The sequence below is a fragment of the Vombatus ursinus genome, unplaced genomic scaffold, assembly GCF_900497805.2.
Source record: "Vombatus ursinus unplaced genomic scaffold, bare-nosed wombat genome assembly UNPS02014959.1, whole genome shotgun sequence".
Taxonomy (NCBI): domain Eukaryota; kingdom Metazoa; phylum Chordata; class Mammalia; order Diprotodontia; family Vombatidae; genus Vombatus; species Vombatus ursinus.
In genome coordinates this window covers 11352495-11375606 of record NW_020954737.1, presented here as the reverse complement: position 1 = coordinate 11375606, position 23112 = coordinate 11352495, and the positions used below count along the sequence as shown (strand labels likewise).

Genomic DNA, 23112 nt, shown 5'->3' with positions numbered 1-23112 from the left:
TGATCCTCAGCTCTGTTCCCTCTCATTCCCCATATCCAATCTCTTGCTAATACCTGGTGATTCTACCTTCATAAAATATTTCACATATAGCCCCTTCTCTCCTCTGACACTACCACTGCCTTGGTAAGGAACCTCGCTCCTGGAACACTGCGCTACCTGCTGGTCGGCCTCCCTGTCACAAGTCTCTCCCCACTCCAGTCCATCATCCATTTGGCTGCCAGAGTGACCTTCCTGAAATTCAAGTCTGATCGTGTCACTCCCCGTTTCAACTCCATAAACTCCACTGACTCCCTATTCCTTCCAGAATCAAATATAAAACCCTGTCTTTGACATTCAAAGCCCTTCAAAACTTCCCCACCTTTCTACTCTTCTTACACATTACTCCCCACCCCCTCCATGTACTCTGTTATCCAGTGACACTGAACTTCTCGCTGTTCCTTCCACAGGACCCTCTATCTCTGAACTCTGGGCATTTCCACTCACCATGCCTGGAATACTCTTCTTCTTTATCTCTGCCTCCTGGTTTCCCCAGTTTCCTTCAGACACCAGCTAAAATCCTGCCTTCTACAAGAAACCTTTCCCAGTCCCCTGTAATGTTAGTGCTCTCCCTCTGAGGATTATCTCTAATTTATCCCATATATTGCTTGTTTGTACATAGTTGTTTACATGTCATCTGTTCCATTTTGATTCTGAGACCTTTGAGAGCAGGGACTGTCTTTTGCCTTTCTTTGTATCCAGCTGTCACTTAGCACAGTGCCTGAGACATAGCAGGCACTTAATAAAAGTTTAGCGACTGACTGACTCCACCAGAAAACTTCTAGGATGACCCAGAGTCATACATCAGTCTTATTAGGATGCTACCTTTTAGCTAGTTATTATTCACAGCTAGGTTTCACAGTGGATAGAGTATGGGACTTGCAGTTAGGAAAATATGAATTTGAATCCTGTCAATTAATCTCTCAGGCTTGGTTTCCTCATCTGTAGAATGGGAGCAGTAATAATAACAACAAAGCTTGCAGAGTTGCTTTGAGGATCAAATGAGATAGTACTTCTAACGTGCTTTGCAAACTGCAAAGTGCTATATAAAGTCAGTTATTAGTATTATGACATAGAAGAACTATAATGTAAAACCATATTTCACTGTCTTTTTACAAGGTTATCATAGGAAACTTTGTCAAATGTTTAGCAGAAATTGAAATACTTTGTTTATAATAGTCCTTATCAACCCAATAACCCTATCAAAAATAATCTAGCTTAGCCTTATGTGACTTGTTCTTAATGAACACATGTTGATGTCTAATAGTCAACACATTTTTTTCCTACATCCCCACAAACCATCTGCTCAGTAATCTATTATAAAACTTTTTCTGGGAAATCAATGGTAATATCACTGATCTGGAAATCCTAGAGTCGATATTTACTCTCCTCCCCATTTGAAAACTTGGACACTGGCCTGTCTATAATCTTCAAGTACCACATTTTCTAAGACTACTCAAAAATTTCTCTTAGCAATTCAGAGATAACATCTGCAGATTCCCAAAGCACCAGGGTACTCATGGGAAGGTTGCTTTTAAAAGCTACTTGGCTTTTCTTCATAGCTGTGAACTTGCTACTGACTGTTAGTAATTAGCAAGGTGCCAGCCACTGTCAAGTATCAATTTATTTGACACTCAGGTCCCTCTTAGAGAGCACATAGGACACCCAATATAAACTTTCTTGCATCTCCTAGGGGCTCTTTCCCCTCATTCTTGATCAGTAGAAATATTCCTCATGATTCTCCTCATTTACTCCTAGGGGTTGCTGTGGCTGTTCATGGTAAGCAGTCAATGACATGCCTTAGAAACTGTAGCTCCTGCATCACAGCAGCTGTCTAAAAGTGGACATGGGTATCTCAGATCATTGTGAGTCCTCTGTCACTGGAGGTATTCAAGAAGAGGCTAAAGGGCCACTTGTCAAGATCATTTCAGGTTTCATACTCAGGTACAGGCTGGCTTAGATCAGCTTCGAAGCCCTTTTGATTCTGACATTCTAGCATTCTGATTCTGACACTAATAGCTTCTATAAGTAGAAACTCAAGGAGTGGTTGAAGATCCAACTGGACTCTGTTTTGATGCTTGACCATGATAGAGAGATTTCCCCAGTTTTATGCTGCTTGAGAACTTCCTTCTCCATTGTAAGAACATGACAGAGCCATCTCTGAACTAGGATTGGGTTTAAGGGGTTATAAGATCAACCTACTCCCCAATCCTTTCATCAAGGCACAACAATTCCCAACATCTCAGCCAACTCATTGGCTCCAACTAATTTGTATCCAAAGTCCTTTGTTAAAGTGCACCTATCTGAGAAAGCAAGTGACACAAATACCACCAAAAATTAGTTATAGCATTTGACCCAGATAAGCATCAAATCCTCTGATAAGATAGAACTCAAAGGGAAAGGGAGGAGCTTATAAGCACACTTTCATTTTTAAGGTACCCTTTAAAAGTACCTACTATGTGCCAAAGGTGGCACAACGGATAGAGAGCAGGGCTTGGAATCAGGAAGACTCATCTTCCTGAATTCAAATCTGGCCTCGAACACTTACTAGCTCTGTGACCCTGGAGAAGGAAATGACAAACCACTCTAGTGTCTTTGCCAAGAAAATCCCAAATGGAGTCATGAAGAGTCAGACAGGACTGAAACAACTGAACAACAACAACACCTATGCGCTCAGCATTGTGCTGAGCACTGGGAATACAAAAATGAAGAACACATCTCCTCCCCTCAAGGAGAAAAAATCTAATACAAAGAACACAGCTAAGTAAATCCAGCTTGGGGTAATAGATAGAAAGCCACCCCCAGAATCAGAAAGAGCCAGGTTCAAGTTCAGCTGCTCCATATTGATTATGTGTCCTTGAGCAAGTGACTTAACTTTTCAATGCCATATGCAATTTTCTAAGACTGTGAATTGCAGAGAAGATGCTGCTTTGCATTGGCACCTTCGTTATCTGAGAGTGTCCAGAGCATACGCGACAGCCCCAGTGAGGTGGGGAAGGGCAGCTGGGAGAAAGTAAGAGAACCCATGGGATGGAGTGGATAGGCAAATATAAACTTAGCTTAGACATTTGCCTGGTTGTGGCCCTCTACCCAGATATCTTATAGTCCTTTATTCTACAGGATTTCTTAAGATTTCTTGTTCAAGATAATAAAATACCCCTCCATTTTCTTGTTAGCAAGGTGGAGAAATACAAAGGGCAGAATTTCACATGCATTATTATGTGTGGTCACTGGCTCAGTTGCTTTTATCTAATTATTTTTCTTTGTTACATTATGGCAGAAGGGGAGCTGTTCCAGAATTAAGTTCTGGTGGAGGTGACATAGGGGTAGAATATGCATAAATGACTGTGTTACAAAAAAAAAAAAAGGGATCATCAATGCATCCCTCCGGATGTGTCTTGTTCAGTGTAAATGCCTTTCATAGAGTACAAAGTGTAGTGAGGCTGGTAATGGAAAAAGTCTTCGAAGCAGACTTGGGTCCCTGGAAATATATCACATTGATATATGGAGTGGGTTTCCTCTTATCACCGTGGCTGGCTCTCTCTGTATTTCACAGTGAGGAGAAAGGCTTCAAAATTGGTCATCTCACTCATCGACCTCGCATGGGGTCATAATATAATAATCATGGTAGTAATAATAATAACTAACATTTATATAGTACTTATTATGTGCCAGGAATTGTGCTAAAGACTTTATAATTATTTTCTCGTTTGGTCCTCACAACAACCCTGGGAGGCTGGTGCTATTATTTTCCTTATTTTACAGGTGAGGAAACTGAGGCAGAGACTAAGTGGCTTGCCCAGGGTTACACAGCTAGTAAGTGACTGAGGCCAAATTTGAACTCAGATCTTCCTGATGCCAGACCCAGTTCTCTATCTACTAGTCTAGAGCTAAAAGGAACCTGAGAGCTCAATGAGTCCAACTCCTTTTACAAAGGAAGAAACTGAGGTCCAGGCAGTTGAATTGATTGATTTGCTTAAAGTCACACAGATAGTAAGTGGCAGAGCCAGTATTCAAACCTGGGCACTCTGGCTCCAGATCTATAACTCAGTCTCTATACTGTGTTGCCTCTCATGGTTTTCCATAACAATCTTCCCTTTCAAATCAGGCTGCTCCATTCCTTGTAGCCCTTTCCAAACTCCTCTTTCTATCCCAGGGCAGCACTAATCCCCACCTCTGCCCTACCTGATTTTCTCATCAAACTCATCCTTCATGGCAGCTAGGTAGTGCAGTGAATAGATCACCAGTCCTGACTTGCCTCAGTTTTCTCATCTGTAAAATGTACTGGAGGAGGGAATGGCATACCCCTCCAGTATATTTGCCAAGAAAACCCAAAATGGGGTCATGAAGAGTCGGACATGATTAAAATAGCTGAAGAACAACTCATCCTTCAAGGCTCTGACATAACTATCCAGTTCTCAATGGTCCCCTCTGAATTCCCCCAGTCCACTTTAATATAATCTGAGGCACCATCTTCACTCCCAGCAGCTGCCTTCTTAATCATTGTCCAGCTTCAAGATGCTTAGGTCCTACAGCAGAACCTACAAGAACCAGCCCCCTCCCCAACCCAAAGTATATAATCATGATAATTACCCTGATCATTAAACCTAAAGGGAAACACCGTCAGTGTCTGTCCTAGATTGTAAACTCCTAGAGAATAGGTACCATGATAACGTGTGGCGCTTTGTATATTAACTAACAGTGTACATGCACAGATATTTGTTCAATGGTTACAATTGTAATAATGATAACTATAACAAAACTTGACATTTATATAGTGTTTTAAATTATATAGCACTTTTCAAACATTAGCTCCACTGATCATCACCATAACCTTGTGAAATAAATAGTTGCACCTATGATAATCTTTATTTTATTTTATAGGTATGGAGCTGAGAGGGGGAGCTAAGCAGAATAATCAATAGAGCACTGGACCTGGAGTCAGAAAGACTTGAGTTCAAATTTGACTGCAGACATTATTAGCTGTGTGACTCTAGGCCAGCCACTTAATTTCTATCTACCTCAATTTCCTCAACTGCAAAATAAGAATAATAGTAGCACTTACCTCCCAATGTTGTTGTGAGGATTGAGTGAAATAATAGTTGTAAAATGCTCAGCACATCCTTTGCCACATAGTAGGTTCTTAATAAATACTTGTTCCTTTCCTGCCCCTCCCCTAGAGAAATTGAATGACTTGCCCAAAGTCATATAGCTACTGAATAACCAAATTCTAGCATTTCCCCCTCCTGAGTCAAATAAAGCTAGAAAAGGAAAGGGGGCAAGTCAGTGAAATGATGTCCCAGAAAATATCCCCGCAAAAAATTACCACTTAAGAAATGTTTGTCTCACTGCCCTCCCATCTCTATCTATCTGTCGTCTGTCTGTCGCTCTCTCTCTTTTTCTGTCTCTCTCTGCCTCTCTGTCTCTGTGTGTCTGTGTGTCTGTGTGTCTCTGTCTGTCTGTCTGTCTCTCTCTCAACTGTTTTCTGTTCACTATGCTGACTGAGCAAGAAGAAAGGGACCTATATTGTAAATGAAGGGATTAAAACTTGATGCTATCTAAGGGAAAAATCCATAACAGTATACCCTGTAAGCACTGGAACAGATTTCTGAGGAAGGCCACGGGATTTCTCTGAAAATCATTTAGAATAGGACACCCACTCATCAGCCAGCAGAAATTTAGGTCCTATCCTACCTGAAGGCAGGGGAAGAGAGGAGGTAGTGTACTGAGGTCTTTTTAAGGCCATCTTTCTGTGTTTCTGTGATTGTGTGAGTGAAACAACAATTCTACCAAAGTACTACATGTCAGACATGTTAAAGAAATATAACCAGAATTACTCTGCCCTAAAGACAATTGACATACAGGTCCAAAGAAAAGGAACAGAGCATTGAGTGAGAAACGTTTTTGAAGAAGTCATTTAAAAGAAAAATCCTGTAACATATAACAATGCCTTTAGCTACTTGAGCTCTCTTATTTTCTTCATTTCTTAATATTTGTAGAAGATAGAGAGAGAAAGAGAGAAAAAGAGAAAGATAGAGAAAAATAGAGAATTTTATATATGTGTGTGTGTATATATATATATATATATATATATAAAGAGAGAGAGAGGGAGAGAGACAGAGACACACAGATACACAGAGAGGGAGAGAGAGAGAGAGAGAGAGAGAGAGAGAGAGAGAGAACTTGGTTAATTTGTTTTGTCTTAATTTGGTTAATATGTTTCCCAACCCAGTTGTATAAGACAAGGCAAGAGATGTTAACATACAGCCTGTCGTCTTATCCTACTGAGCCTGATTTCAAGATTCATTGACTTGCAAAAGCCAATCATTTTGTACTGTAGGTGTCATAGAGGCCTGGCTATCAACACAACAGATAATTTAAAACCAGCAGGGCTCCAATAAGGATGTCTTCTATCCCAACAGAAATGAAAACATATAAAATCAGGAACATGCAAGTGTGTGTGTGTGCCCTAGATACTTAAGGAGGACACAGGGCAATTTTGAGTGATTAGGTACCTTGAAAATGGGAGTGTATTTGGGTGAACTCAAATGGTGTTGGTGTACATGAAGGACAACCTTCACCTTGAAGCAAGAGGGCATTTCTACCTGTGCTGGTGGATGACTCATACATGAGTCAGGACAGAAGGAGTATTTCCTTTCGCTTACCCCGTCCCGTGCTGTAATGCTGCAGCTTATCACTATAGACGGCTTCTTTGCTATAAGCACGTTTCCTGAGAACAGAGAAAAAGATCTCTCTTAATTTAGTTAGGAATATTATTCCAATAGTTACAATAATACATAAGATCTCTTACATAGTCTTATATCAAAATGCTCAAAATCAAGGGACAGCTTCCAGGATTGTGAATCTGTACACAATTTATTTTCCAAGACTTTTAAAATACTTATTAAAGCTCTGGGCCGCCACCCATCGGTCACTCACTCAGGCAAAAAAAAAAAAGATCTAGGGTATGTAACAGTTTCTCAAAGATCAACAGAGGCCTTGACCTAGAATGAAAACTGGCTTGTAGATTTGACAAAACACTTCTCTGGGGCTGTCCATCGATCACAGCAATGCCCTGAAAAAACCAGCAAGGGCACCTAGCAGGTCATCAGCTTTGCATTATGGAATTGCCCTTGGCTATGGAGACTGGGGTGTTTAGCCTGGCGATATCTGTATGGCATGAGGGTGAAAATGATAAAAATAGTAATAAAAACTTTTAATGATTTCAGGGTCAATCCCATTTGTTCAGTGACTCAGGACCTTTGCTCCTCCTGTTCCCCCTGCTACCTGCCCCATAACATTTTTGTTTTCATTAGCACCCCAATCGTAAGACAAGACTTGGAAAGAGAGGGAGAGAAATGAAAATTGGCGAAGTACTGTTACGTGCTGGCAACCCTGAGAGGGAAAAAAGCACATTTAGTGGGGGAAGCAGTCAGTCTAGACTATTGACTGAAATGAGATTGTGTCAGGATAAAACTTTGATAAAAAGGTTTAAGGGTCTTCAGTCGTTCTCTAGTTCCCACCCTCGTGATGTCATTGGTCATTGGTCCTCTTCAAGAACAAAGGACTACAAACAATGAATAATTCAGTCTTCCTCCCAGTGTAGGAATTCTTTCAGTAACCTCTGGAATAGCTGATAGAGACTTCTATGGAATACTTTCCATGATGTCAAATTCATTCCCACATGAGATAGCCCAACCCATTTCTGAACAGCCTCAAAAGTTCTTTCTTTTTGGGGGCTAATACTGCTTTATTTTAACTTCTGTGCACATATCTTAGTTCTGTTTTCTGGGACCATGTACAATATAATAACAATTCACATTAATATAGTACATTCCAGTTTGCAATGATATGTCCTCAAAACTACCTTGAGATGAAGGCAGTACAGAATATTATTATTTCCATTTTAGAGATGAGAAAACTGAGGCTCAGATGACATAACATTTCCAAAATCAAACAAGTGGTAAGTAGCAAAATTAGTACTTGAACTCAGGCCTGATTCCAAGGCCAGAGTTCCTTCAACTTTACTTTATAACCACCCCAATCCTTCTTCTAGATGAGGTACTTTTATAAAATATTGTTCTGTAGTTTAAATGCCAACTCTTTCTTTTAGCTACCCTCCAGTGACATGATTTTGGAGCTTTTGCCATTCTGGCAACCTTCATCTATTTATATTTTTGGTTTTCAATGCCCCTCTTAAAACATGATTCTGAAAAAATAACACAATTTTCCAGATGTAGATTTGGTAGGATAAAAAGTACATTGGGAATAGTCCTCTGTTTTAGACATTACATTTCTATTAAAGTGCCCAAGATCGCATTAAGTATTTCAGTGGTCTCATATTATTGATTCATTTTAATCCTGTATTAACTGAATAAAACCTTTAGGTCTGATTTGTGTGAGTTGCTATCTAGTTGTGTTTCTCCCATCCTATCCTTCTGTAGTTAATTTTTTAAACCAAAATACCAAAGTTGTGTTGTTTTTTTTTTTTTTTTTGCCCTTATCCCTCTTATACTCTATTTAATTAGTTTCAGTCCACCAGTCCAATCCTTTGGGATCTTTCTGAATCTTGATTCTGTTATGTAATATATCAGCATACCTCCCTTTTTGGGTCATCTGAAAATGTGATAAGTATACCATCTATAGGGTTATTCAATTCATAAAAAAAGTATATATTTCTATGTCACACCATTACAACATCCCTGTCTGTTGACATTAATCCATTAACAAACAGTATTTGGATTTTGTCATTCAACCAGTTATGATTCTATTTAACTGTACTATAATTCAACTCATATATCTATCTTGTCCACCAGAAAAGAAAAATGAAAAATGTTGGAAAGGATATGCAAAAATCGAGATATAAACGCATTGGTACAACTGTTCTGGAGAACAATTTGGAACTATGCCCAGAGGCCTATAAAACTGTGCATTCCTTTTGACCCAACAATAAAACTACTAGGTCTGCACTCCCAAAAAGATCAAAGAAAAAGGAAAAAGACCTCTTTGTACAAAAACATTTATACCTGTTCTTTTCATGGTGGCAAAGAATTGGAAATTGAGGGAATGCCCATTAATGGGGGAATGGCTGAACAAGTTGTGGTATATGATTGTGATGAAATATTATTGTGCTATAAGAAATGATTAGCCGGATGATTAGGGAAAAAACTGGAAAAACTTATATAAACTAATGCAAAGTGAAAGGAGCAGAACCAGAAGAGCATCATACATAATAACAGCCACATTGTACGATGATTGACTTTCATAGACTCAACTCTTCTCAGCAATGCAAATGATCCAAGACAATTCAAAGGACTCATGATGAAAAATGCTATCTACCTCCAGAGAACGAACTAATGGAGTCTGAATTAATTTTTTACTTCATTTTTGTATGGGTTTCTTTTTTTTAGTCTGTTTTTTTCCCCACATCATTAATATGGAAATGTTTTGCATGATTACACACATATAACCTATATCAGATTGCTTACCATCTCAAGGAGGTGATAGGGGAGGGAAGGAGGGAGAGAATTTGGAATTCAAAAAAATTTTAAATGGATATTAAAAATTGTTTTTACATGTAATTGGGAAAGAATAAATATTATTTAAAAAATAAAATATTTATCTTATTCACAAGGATGTCAAGAAATATTTTGCCATATGTTTTACAAAAATCTAAATATATTATGTCTATAGCATTTCCCTAATTTTCCAGGTTCTTTTTTACCCACTGAAATTTATTAATATTTTAAAGCTTTTCAATACAATTGCATTCACAAATTGGATTTGCACTGTCCAGGTTCTTTTTGATAAATGAAATTAGGTTAGTGAATATAATGATGATAGCTAATTTTTATATAGCACCTACTATGTGCACTGTACTAATTGCTTCACAATCATTATCTCAGTTGATCCTCACAACAACCCTAGGAGGTATGTGCTATTATTATTTCCATTTTACAGATGAGGAAACTGAGGAAAACAAAGCTTAAGTGACTTGTCCAGGATCACACAGCTAACAAGTGTCTGAGGTCCGATTTGAACTTGATTCTTCTTGACTCAAAGGTCCAAATTGTGCCACCTAGCTGTTCCTACTGAACTCATGCTGTGTCCTAGGAAATTGAGCATGCTTCTTTTTCCAAGTGTTCACAGTTCGACTCTTGAACACCACCCAGAGGCAGCTAGGTGCGCACAGTGGATATATCACTGGGAAGGAAGACCTGAGTTCCAATATGACTTCAGACACTTACCATCTATGTGATTCTGGACAAGGCACTTAATCCGTTTCCTCAACTATATAATGGGGATGATAATAGTAGCACCTACCTCTCAGGGCTGCTGTGAGGATCAAATGAGATAATATTTATAAAGCTCTTAGCACAATGGCTGGTATATATTAGGTGCTTAATAAATGTCTGCTTCTTTCCCTTCATTTACCAGCAACTCAGTCCCTTTAAGACACATGAGGTGCTGTGGCCAGAATGCCAAAGTTCACTGTTAAAAAGAAGCCACGCAAAGGCATATGTTATTTGTTTCATGGCAAATTCTCTTTTTTTTATTTATCTATCTGAAATGAAAGCACCCCTGAGGGACTCCTCAGTTTATCTTTGTCAGCTCCTCTCCTCCCTTCTCTCTGCTCTTATTTACTCACAAGTCTTCGATGTCCCAGCTACCTGCCCTGTTTCTAGATTCTTTAGTTCCCAAAGTGGCCCCCTGATAATTCTTTGGCATCATGGCTCATACTCACCCCATTTCTGGACTCACTGTCTATAGGATGAATATATACATCCACTGATATTGTTCAGTTGTTTTTCAGTCATGTCTGACTCTTGATGACACCATTTGGGATTTTCTTGGCAAAGATACTGGAATGGTTAGCTATTTCCTTCTCCAGTTCATTTTATAGTTAGGGAAACTGAGGCAAACAGGGTTAAGTGACTTGCAAAGGTCACGCAGCCTGAGGCTGTATTTGAATTCAAGTCTTCCTGACTCCAGGCCTGGTGCCTTTAGATGAAGAAATTGAGACTCAAAGAATGTTTCTTGCCCAGGCCTAACCCCACAGTATCATTGCATTTCTGGAGGTGCATCTAGGAAAAAATGAAAAAGAAAAAAAAAAAAAAAGGAAAGCCACATACCTGCTACAGACAATGGAAATGGCCACCAGTGATACAATGAACACTACTCCAGCAGCCGCAGAACCAGCAATCAGTGGCAGCTGCTCCCTCAATTCTGACTTGTAATCATCTAGGAGAGAAAATGCCATTAGAAACCTTTGATCTATTTGTTGAGCTATACCAGCATAAGCTAATCTCTCCTTCCAACTGGGAAAACTAGACTTATCAGCAGCCCTCATTGCCAATATGTGGCTATACATCCAATAAACACTGACTTTCCTTGGTCAAAGAAGAACTGTCCTTTTTTTATAAAGCAACTGTGTTCTGAAGAGACCCTCACCCTAGCATTTTGTGAAATCAAAATCATCTTCTTAAAGTATGGGTCTGGCCACGTCAGTCCTCTACTCAAAAACTCTCTATCTCCTCTCTTAGGAAAATAGACTCCTCAGCCTGACTGAAAGGCCTGAATGATCTAGAGCCCACCTGCCTTTCTAAACACTTCACCTATCTGCTCTTCTCACATGTGAATTCCAAACAACCTAGAGTACCTGTTGTTCCAGGTTTTCCTTTCTGTTGCCTCCTCCTTCACACAGATTGCCTCCCCCTTCCCACTTCCCTATCCCTAGAATACACCGTACTCTCAAATCTACATCTTTTTTTTTTTGTGGTGAGGGCAATTGGGGTTAAGTGACTTGCCCAGAGTCACACAGCTAGTGAGCATTATGTGTCTGAGGCTGGATTTGAACTCAGGTCCTCCTGACTCCAGAACCAGTGCTCTATCCACTGTGCCACCTAGCTGCCCCTCAAGTCTACATCTTAAAACACTTAGTTTTCTTCCGGTTTCAGCTCAGGTGTTGCTAACCATGTGAAAGCTTTCCTGATTACCCACAACCTACCCCGAACAATTATCAGTGTGCCCCTCTTTCTCAAATTACATTTTCTTTACCTGTTTCCATGTTTTAACCAATACCACCTCCATTTTTAATGTAAGTTCCTTGAGCTGAGGAGCTGATTTATTTTTGTCATTGTATCCTCAATATCTAAAACAATGTGTATCACACAGTGGGTGAATATCCAAAATTCCACTTGAAATGCCACTAATTAGAGTTTCATCAGTTATCCAGTCAGAAACTCATATAGCAGCAGAGGCCTGCTGGGACCTGAACTTCCTAGCTTCTTTACATTATAATTCTTGTTCAGTGAGAGCAAGTGTCAAAGGTTTTGTTTTGTTTTGTTATTGTTGAGTTTTTTTAAATTTTATTTTGTAAATTTAAAAGTAGCACCATAGAATGTAGAACAGGAAGGGAATTAGAGATCTTCTAGTCTAATCATTTTATAAATAAAGGCTTTGACCAAATGAGATTAAATGACAAGCTCAAGATCTTGTGACCAATTGTGTATTGAAAAAAGTAAATGTGTTACTGTAGTTTTAGCCTATGTTATGAGCTGAGACTGAACTCCGATCTTTTGACACCTATCCCAGTCTTCTGTTCACTACATTTTGTCACCTCGCTAGTAATACCTTACATAGGGAGTATTGTGTCATGGATAGAAAGCCATTCTTAGACCCAGGATAACCTGGATTCACTATGGGTGATATATACTGGTTTTGTGATTCAGGTCAGGTCATGGAACCTCTCCATGCTCTACGTAACTCTCCACATCTGCAGAAAAGGTTGCAATCTGAATTTGTAGAGGGAATTTCCCTGCACCAATGAAATCCCAGGTCCAGTCCATTTCCCTCTATGATTCTATGGCTTGCAAAGTACTTTCCTCACAATCATCCTGTGAAGTAGCTATTACAAGGATTGTTCTTATTTATCAGTTCTGCAGCTATGGCTCAGAGAGGTTTACTAACCCTTTCAAAGTCATACAACTAATAATTTTAGAGGTGGGATTTGAACCCAGGTCTTTTCAACTTCAAGTCCAGTCCAAGTATCACTAGACACACTGCCACTCCTTGAGTCAGTCCCCCCCCAACAACTCCCTACACACAATTTTATGGACAATTGCATCAACTTCCAAATTGATTTTAACCAGCCACACTGACCATTACATGTAATTATAGGTGACCCATGTAAACTTCAGTAGTTAGTTCAATTCAACATATATATATATATATGTGTATATATATATATGTATGTATGTATACATATATATGTATATTTTTTTTTTTGAGAAGCGATTGGGGTTAAGTGACTTGCCTAGGGTCACACAGCTAGTGTCAAGTGTCTGAGGTCTGATTTGAACTCAGGTTCTCCTGACTCCAGGACCAGTGCTCTATCCACTACATCACCTAGTTGCCCCAACATACATTTTTTTATTTTAGATTTTAATTAATTTTTTTAAACATACATTTTCTAAGTACTTACCATGTGCCACGGATTTTGTTGGGTGCTCGAAATGCAAGGATGAAAAGCAACACAGCTCCTTCTATTGACGAATTTAAAATCTAATTGAAATTGCATGGGTAAGTAAATATAGAATAGGGCTTCTAGATAGAAAGTTGGCCTCAGAATCTGGAATCCTGCCTCTGACACATAATGGCTGTTTGACCCTAGGCAAGTCACTTAACCTCTCAATGCTCTAGGCATTTTTTAGATTCTGATTTAGATCTTAGATTCTGTCTAGTCTAAGACTGTAAATTGAAAAGAAAGTACTGATCTGAATTGAAAGAGGGAGTTTCCCCATCTTGGAGTTCCCTATACCAGTGAAATCACTGGGCTAGTTCCCTTTCCCTATTTCTATACAAAAGAAATATCCCTTCTGACACTTACTAGCCGTGTGATTTTAGGCCAGTCACTAAATCTCAGTTTCGTCATTTATGGAATAATGACATTGTACTAGATGGTCCCTTCCAACTCCAGAGCTTTGATCCTATTAAATGCAAATTTCATAGTAATTTCATGGAGAAGAGGGCAGGAACATTTGGGACAATCAGAAAAGGCCTCTTATAGAAGGTGATAATTCAAGTAATACAAGTAATGTTTGTGTAGTTGGGGAAGCTGATGAATTGAGAGATCAGGAAGGAAGAGAAGTCATATATCTGAATTCTGAATTCTCTGAGGATGGGGTTAGAATTCAGAGTAGAGAAGAAGACTGTAGTACTGAAATGATTGAGGAAGGGGAGAGATTCATTCTACTGCTTAATAGATAGCAGTGAGAAGAATCAAGCCTGAGTAATATAATCAATCGACATGAAGTTCAAAAAGAAATGGTTTAGTAGGACTAAGAATAATATCTCCACGTTAACCATTTTTCAGTTTTCTCCCTATTGACTTTATTCAACTTAGCTGCCAACTTTAAACCTTCTTGAGAGAAATGTGTTACTTTTTGATTTGTCTCATTTAATCTAGTAGAAAACAGTTCTTAGAGCATCCCTGCATCATATACTTGGCTTTGAATCCTACGTAATTCCTTGAAACCAATGTGTAAATAAAGGCCAAAGAATTCTGGGAGAGAAGGGGCTGGAACTTTCAACTTAGTGATTTGTCCAATTTCAGTTCTCCAGCCTTCCCTCCCCTCTTTTTTTTTTCTAAAGGGACAAAGTATTCACCTAAAATACATCTCAAAGAATATTAGATAAGAGTTGAAGATCAATATCTTTCCTTGGCTTTCTTTTCTGCTTTCTATGAAAGCTAAAATGCTTAAAGAATGAGGCTGATTGGACCTCAGTTGATTAATTTGAATATCTCAAAGGAAGACTCTGCTAAGTCTCTACTTAAGGAGAAGGCATCTGAACACACAAAATAACCATTGGCAAAGCTACAAAGAAAGAAAACAGCAACTAGGGAAATAAGACTTTAAGAATTATTAATAAGAACATTTACAAATCAAAGGGAAGAAAGTACTAGATTGAGAAAAAGCAAGGTGAGACTTTTTTTTTCTTTAGACACCTCATTGTTAGGATTGGGAATAGTTTCAATAGAAAAATCTCATAGTGGAAGTCTTTGAACTAAACCTTGGGTTACTGGGGAGTGAATTATAATAGCTAACATTTATATAGCATTATGTATTATTTATAATATTAAATATGTTATATATGACAGTGTATATTATATGTAATATTAAATACGTGTATAGATACTGTGTGTATATATGTATCTATAGATATTTAAAGTTTGCAAAGCAATTTACAAACATTACCTCATTTTATCCTCACAGCAATCCTGGGAATTAAGTGATAGCTGTTATTTGTCCAATTTTTTTTTAATAGATAAGGAAACTCAGGGAGGCAGTGGTGAAATGGCTTGCCCGGGATATTACAACTACTAAGTATCTGAAGCTGGATTTGAACTCTGTGTCACACCAGTCAGATCCCTAGGGAGTCAAATCTGCCTGCTCTTCCCTAGGGAATTGGGATTACTCAAGAAGGTTCTAGGTTCAGACAGCTAGGAGACATAGTGGATAGAATACTACACTTGACTTTAAGAAGACTTGAGTTCAAATTTGGCCTCAGATATTTACTAGCTGTGTGACCCTGGACAAGTCAAATAACCTCTGCCTGCCTCAACTCCCTTGACTGTAAAATGGGAATAATACTGGCACCCACCTTCAAGAGTGATTGTGTGGATAAAATGAAATAATATTTGTAAGACATTTCACAAATGTTAAAGTACTATACACATGCTGTTGTTGCGGTTGTTGTTATTATTATTGTTATCCACAGAACCATAACGAAGAGATGGATAATAGGATCAGAGCTCTGGAGCCAGAAAGAACTGAAGAAGTCATCTCATTCAAAACTCTCATTTTTACAGATGAAGAAAGTGAGTCCTGGGAATGTTAAATGATTTGCCCAATCTCATACAGGTAGCATCAGATAAAGTTTTGAACCAAGGTCCTCTGACTCTGCGGTTATCGTGGTATCCCATAAATGAGCAGTGATTTGAAGAATTAGGGTCAGGGTGACATTCGCTCAAAAGCCCCTACTCTAAAAGTGACCTTCTCCCCCATTTTATCTCTGCTTTATTGAATAGCAGGAGTGGTCAGGTCAGTTTTGATATACAAGTAAACAGATTCCCATATGTTCACCATGTGGAAACAAGCTTCAAACCCAAATTCAATTAGATGCTGGGGGTGAAGTGGGAGGGAGGAGAAACATAACTAAAAGATTGAAAACAGATTCCTCTTCCAGCTGGTGATTAATCAAATATCCCCACACACCACTAGGTCCTCTCCAAGTTGTCCTTTTGGGAAATGGACTCTGAAGAGAGAATTTAACTTAAACCCAATTACAGGTTGACATTTTAGCAGTCAGTGCAATTTCTCTCTGTCCTCTTCTGCGTTTTCTCCCCACCCTCTTCTTCCACTGGCCAAGCACCCCACTCACCATCTGTCAGTGTCTGGAAGCACATTTTCCCACTGTATTTGCCATAACCAGCAACTGTGCGAGCTCGCACTTGAACCACATAAACCATGCCAGGTCGAAGCCCGTCAATTCGAGCCGTATTGGTCTGACTCTTTGCCATTGAAGAGTTGTACTCGTTCTGTTCCTTCATAATATAGAGAGGAAGAAAAGTGTTCATTGGTCACACAGAGAAGCAAGAAATGTATCCACCCAACCAAAATTTGCATCAGACATCCTGTTCTCTTCTATAACACATAGGGTAAGATCACCATTTTGTCACCTCTTGCATGTGATAAATTGTAGAGATGGAGACTAGACCTGTGATTTCAGTAGTATAGGGAAATGCCACTAAGGAAGTTCCCTCTACCAATGCAGCTCAAGACCTCAGCCTTCATAGCATAGCATTTTAGAGACTTGCCTGGAGCATTGAGAAGTTAAATGACTTGCCTCATAAAAATAATTGGATCTATTCAAAGAGGAAGAACATTCTCTAATACTTTCCATAGATATTTCTGTTTTATTTTAATATAGGTTTTCCTTTTTGGTCAGAACTGTGATTACAATGGTATAGGGACTTTCTGATGAGAAAATCCTCTAGACCAATGCAGATCAGCCAGTGCTTTTAAAGATTTGCCTGAGAACACTGGAAGTTTAAGTGACTTTTTGGTCCAGACCTGTGATTACAATGGTATAGGGGCTTTCTGATGAGAAAATCCTCTAGACCAATGCAGATCAGCCAGTGCTTTTAAAGATTTGCCTGAGAACACTAGAAATTTAAGTGACTTGCCCAGGGTCACATAGCCAATATGTGGGACTTGAAGTCAAATCGTCCTCACCTGAGACTAGCTTGCTGTCCACTATGCCATGTTGCTTCAGCAAAGATATTATCTATGGGATAAAGGGAACTTAGGGAATTGGCTGAGTTATCTTGAGTACAGAGACGATTCATTCAAATATATATACATATATATTTCCTTATTGGGTAGGACAAAGAATATTTACATGAGTACTTAGTGCTTATCTGGTGATTTCAGTTTTTAAAAGGTGCTTTTCCACCTATTAAATCAAATGAGATAACATATCTAAAGCGCTTTGCAAACCTTAAAGAGATATATAAATGCTAGCTGTCATTTTTACTAAAAAAAAAAAAGATAAAACTATCTTAAATTTATGCCAACAAACTTCAACAACTTGGTTCTTAATACTTATAAATCATTTTGTTCTCTCTCTCTCTCTCTCTCTCAATCCCCCTCATACTTTGTCATAAAGACTGAAAACATTCTGTCACTTTGTACCCATATCTTTATCTCAACACACCGCTGTCCTTCTATCTCTCTAACATCTCCAATCCCTCCCTCTCTACTGGCCTTCGAACATGCATGATTCTTAAACTCAATGTTGAGCTCTACCCTTCAGGTCACTACTCTATCCCTTTTCTTTGAATGGATACTTGTCTTCTTGAATGATTTGACTACACCTGCATTCCCTCTCATCCATCCTGTCCAGATGGACACTTAGACACTTTTATAGATCGATAATTTCTCTGGCAGATATATTGCCTCACCCATTTCAGATCAGAATTCCACCAACTTCTTTATTTACTGCTATGAGGAGAGCTTAGAATCCACCCTTACCGTAGCTACAACTCCTATGTGTCTTTAAGTTTCATTTATAGCAAGAATGTCAATATAGATATAGTTCAGTGGCTTTAATAGTATATCAGATTACTGGTTGTTGGACAAAGGTTTCACATTATATATACCAGAAGTTAAATTAACATTTGTATGTGGTCTAGGAACTATGCAATTCTTAACACTGTTGAATTAAGGGACGGAGGGGGAAGAGATCAATAGATCACTTCTCCTAAAATACTTTCATTATGTTATTCTGATAAAAACTTAACAAACACTCCCTATTTTTTGATGGATTAGTTGTAAACTCTTGCATTTAACATTCAAGCCCCTTGGGCAGCCTCTTATCTATACAACCTTATTTCTATACTATTCCTAACATGGACTCTCTACCAGCCTCTTTACCATTCCCTTCTTCCCTCTTACTCGTTGCACCTTATAAATTCTCCTCTGGACTTTCCCTCCAATAGAGGAAATGCAATGCAATGTCCTTGAAGCTGGGGATTGTTTCATTTTTGTCTCTGTACTCTCACTGTATGGCACATGGTAGGCCCTTAAATGTTGGTTGTGTTTGGTTGTACTGGTTACTATTTCCACTTAATGACATTATCCCCCATCCCTGGAAAACTGTATCTTCTGTCCATGCAGTCCAATCCATCAATCCTTCAGATCCTACCTCAAACCCTTACCTCTTCTGTAAATCCTCCTCTCATTACTTGAGCTCACAGCAAGCACTTCTTCTCTAGCTCCTTTCATGCTTATTAGTTGTGCTGTAAAATCAGCACCTTATTAGACACTATCCTTTGAGCTAATTGTCTGTACTGCACAATTTAGTACCATGGCATAAATTATCTTGTTCTCTAATTGCTTCATGTGTATATCTTTTCTTCCTAAGTAAATCAGAAGCCTCTAGTGTACAGGGGCCATCATTTATATTTCTCATAATTTATACTTCTTTTGTCCTCTCAATCCTTCTCCTTAGCATGGGGACTAGCACGTGGGAAGGTTTGTACATCACCGAGATGTACATCACATCAGACCAATGGAGGTCTCACTTGGCATACCAAAGTCCTCTCAGGGCTCTTACTTTTCTTTCTGCTTAGCCTTTTAATGGGTAATTTAGCAGGAGATACACATGTAGAAGGACTGATCAATGCAGTTGCAGACAATATAGGAGGAATAGTTAATACCAGAGATGACAGAATCAAGATTCAAAATTTTTTCAATAAGTAAGACTGGATCCCTGGGCTAAAGCATATAAAATAAAATTCACTAGGAAATAAATACTAAGCCTGGGATTTAGGTTCTAAAATTCATTAATTACAGATCTTAGGATCAAGGAGGCCTGACTTGATCCCAAGACTTTTGTAAAAATGCTGGGGATGTAGAATGGCAAACTTAACATGAGTCAACAGTATGATATGGCTATATTAAAAAAAAATCTTGAAATTTTAAGCTTAATAGAATTATGATATCTACACTATATTTAGATTACAAGTCTATATTCTTAAATTACAAGTAGTTTAAGAATCCCTCTCTCTTTTGTTCTGGTCAGAATATATCTGAAATACAATATTTAATTCCTAGGTATTACATTTGAAGAGATACATTGGTAAATAAGAGAACATATAAAGGCCCCAGATTGTAAGGATCATGGAAATCATGTTCTGAGAGGAATAGTTGAATAGACCAAGTGTGTTTCACTAGGAAAAGAGAAAAATAAGAGGAGATGATTTCTGTCTTCAAATATTTGAAGGACTGTTTTGTAGAAGAAGGAATTCACTTTGTTTATGCTATTCTCACTAAAGCAATGGTAAAATTTACAAAGAGATTAATTTGGGCTGAATATAAGGATGGATTTTCTAACAACCAGAGCTGTCCATCAGTGGAGTAAGCTGCTCGAGGTAGAAGTAAGGTCTTCACTGGGCATATTCCAGCAAAGGTTAGATAACTATAAGTCAGAAAGTCTATACTCACTGTGTAGGAGGTTGAACAAGGTGACCTCTGATAACTTCTAATTATAATTCTTGGCATCTATGAATCTCTCTTTACTATCATTAGCAACAGAGTCATTTTTGAAGCATCTATCATGTCCCTCTTTGTTCTAATCCAACAGATGAAGTGAAACTGAGAAAAATCATATGTAACCTTAAAAATACAAATTAAATTCCAATTAAGCAAAACTGAAGAACAGGTTAAGTTCTTTTGTTTTGATGGGATCTTGTTGAATCCAATATTTATTTGGATAAATGGAACATTATTTGAGATATGAGAGTCTTTTTATAGTCATTTGGTGTCATGGAATTTGCATTGATTACCAAACTTTTTGGTAGTGGGGACAAGTGGTAGACTGATGTCTATAGGGAACTCCTGGTGAAGAAAATCCCTCCTCCCAATACAGATTAGCTATGTCTCTGCAACTTACACTGATTAAGAATTGCATCTGCACTGAGAGTTTAAATGACTTGAATAGGACCACACAACTATCATGTGACAGAATTCAGAGACGAACCTAGATGTTCTTCATTCAATGTGTGCCTACTTAATCTATCATGCCTCATTACCTTTTACCAAACATTAGCCCACAATTTGTAATTAGCTCAGCCTTTCTTCCAAGTGTACTGGATTTAGACTAGAGACCAATGCTTGTACCCAACCAAATTGTATTTAGGGGTTGGATTTCATTTGTGTAGGGAATCCCCAGATGAGGAGACCCTCTTTACCAAGGGAGATCTTAGTGAATTGCCTAGAGCACTGAGGGTAAATGCTTTATTCAAGATTATATCACATCAAAGGTAGGATCTAAACAAAAGTCTTCCTGGATTTGAAGCCACCTCTCTCTACCCACTACACTGTACTGCCTCATACTGTTATTAGACTTGGGAAATGAAAGCAAATTGATTGGCAAGGCTATATCTGGCAAGGCTAGTTTCACAAACACATAAGAGTATACCATGCTCTAGAGTCTCATCATTTGATCCAACCTATCAAGCATAAGACATTATCATGCAATGAAATAGAGTTTCATTGGGAAAATGAGCTTGGAATTTAAGGGGTTGAAATTCCCAAAGCCAGAACCAGCCCAGACTAGTAGAGATTATTATGAAGATATATTATACCTTTAAATGCTTAATCTTTGAGGCAGCCAAGAGCAAATGTGGCTTCTCCATCCATGGCCTGCCTACAAGCACTGACATAAGGAGGGAAAAGTGTGACAAGAGTAAACAAAGGGGGAAAGACAAATGAAAATGTGTTAAAATGGGAAAGGAGATGAACAGGATGGAGCCACAGGGACTTTCATTAACTTGGTACCATTTGACTTCTTTATTAATGAGCTTGTAGGGAGGTGAGATGAATATTAATTCTGTTCAAGGGAGCTGAAACTGAGAGGTGACAAAGGCATAAGTGAAGAGAGAGCATCAGAGGGAGAAGGAAGCCTAGGAGATTAAAAATGGCAACAGGAGCATAACAACACAGGATTCAAAATAATAATAAAAAAAATCTATTCTTATAGAGGTAAGCTCCAAGCAGGGATAATTAATAAGGAAATCATGTGATATAATGGAAAAAACATTTGTCTTAGAGTCAAAAGACCTGCTTTAAGTCACATGATTGCCATTCATTAGCCATTAGGGGTTTTGAGTAAATCAAACTTCAACTTCTTAAGCCTCAGTTTCCTACAAATGTAGATAATAACACTTGCATTTATTTAATCATAGATCAGGCTTCACAGGCCCTCTAGTTTCAAGCCATATGGATTAAATGTCAGAAGGAAGATTTGAACCTGAGCCTTCTGATGTCCCAGCAGTAAGCCTTTTCCACTCTGCTATAACCTCCTCTCCTAAATCAAGATGCTCTTGTAGAGGTCCAATGAGACAATGCCTATAAAAGACAAAGCTACAAAGTGATATATAAAGGCATAAACATATATTATTAATAATAGGCAGGCACATAGAAACAAACTAACAGATTTAATCCTTCAGGGTAGCCTTCGGAATTTAGAACTAGACTCATGGGCATTTACTGAGCTGAACTTTGGGAATTTTAGACAGTCCTTTATAGTTAGGACTACAGGGTCAATTCAGAACATGGGGGTGGATACGATAATTTGGCTGATCCATTTGAAACAATGACTAAGACGCTCAGTATCAAAGGAATACTCACTTCCTCTCATGTTGAGGGATGGAAATATTGAAAGTGACAATATTATTAACAAAACTAATAGTATTGTTAAAACCAGTAGAATGTAATCTCCTGAATGACAAGGACTTCCATTTTTGTCTTTGTATCCTGGGTTCCTAGTATAGTGTTCATTCTTAATAAAGCCCATGGCTCATACTTAATAAATGTCCATTGAGCTTGAGTGAATTAGATTAATAATAATAATTAGATTAATAATAATAATTAATAATAATAGCACTTGTATGGCACCCACTATGTAACGGGAAGTATGCTAAGTGCTTTACAAATATTATCTCATTTGATACTCAATACAACTCTGGGACGTAGAAGCTATTATTATTATCCCCATTTACAGATGAGGAAACTGAGGCAGAAAACAACTAAGCTACTTGCCTAAGGTCATACAGTTATTAAGGACCTGAAGTAGGATTTGAACTCAGGTCTTCTTCATTCCTGGCTTAGTGATCACTGAGCTGACCAGGTGAATTGAGAATAATGATGAAGGTGAACTTTAGGCAGGTAAACTTGGTTTCGAGCTCCCTATGCCAACAGACTAATAGCTCTGCTTCTGCAAAGAATTCCAATATGGGCCAATGACAGCCTTTGTGTTTGTCCTCAGAAGACTAGTCTAGCCTAGCTCAGGAAAGCTCATTACCAGAAAGTTGGACACCAGCTGAGTACATTTTTTAGCAGCAATGGAGATTGTCAAATTAGATGTGGAGGACTAGTGATCTAACATCAGTGAAGGGAATGGCTACACCATTGAAATATTGGGTCTTTTGAAAGATCAAAATATTATTAT

General features: G+C 38.4%; 1 protein-coding gene across 3 annotated transcripts in view; it reads right to left on the bottom strand.

Annotated features, from left to right (window-relative positions):
- The window catches only part of EPHB1 (EPH receptor B1), a 722599-nt gene that overhangs the window by 98465 nt on the left and 601022 nt on the right, over positions 1-23112 (bottom strand). For all 3 annotated transcript variants that reach the window (XM_027845332.1, XM_027845333.1, XM_027845334.1), the window contains exons 7-9: positions 16480-16642; positions 11169-11277; positions 6702-6766 (exon numbers count right to left, since the gene is read on the bottom strand). In XM_027845332.1, the coding sequence (XP_027701133.1) occupies positions 6702-6766; positions 11169-11277; positions 16480-16642 (337 nt within the window). The remainder of the gene's footprint in view (positions 1-6701; positions 6767-11168; positions 11278-16479; positions 16643-23112) is intronic.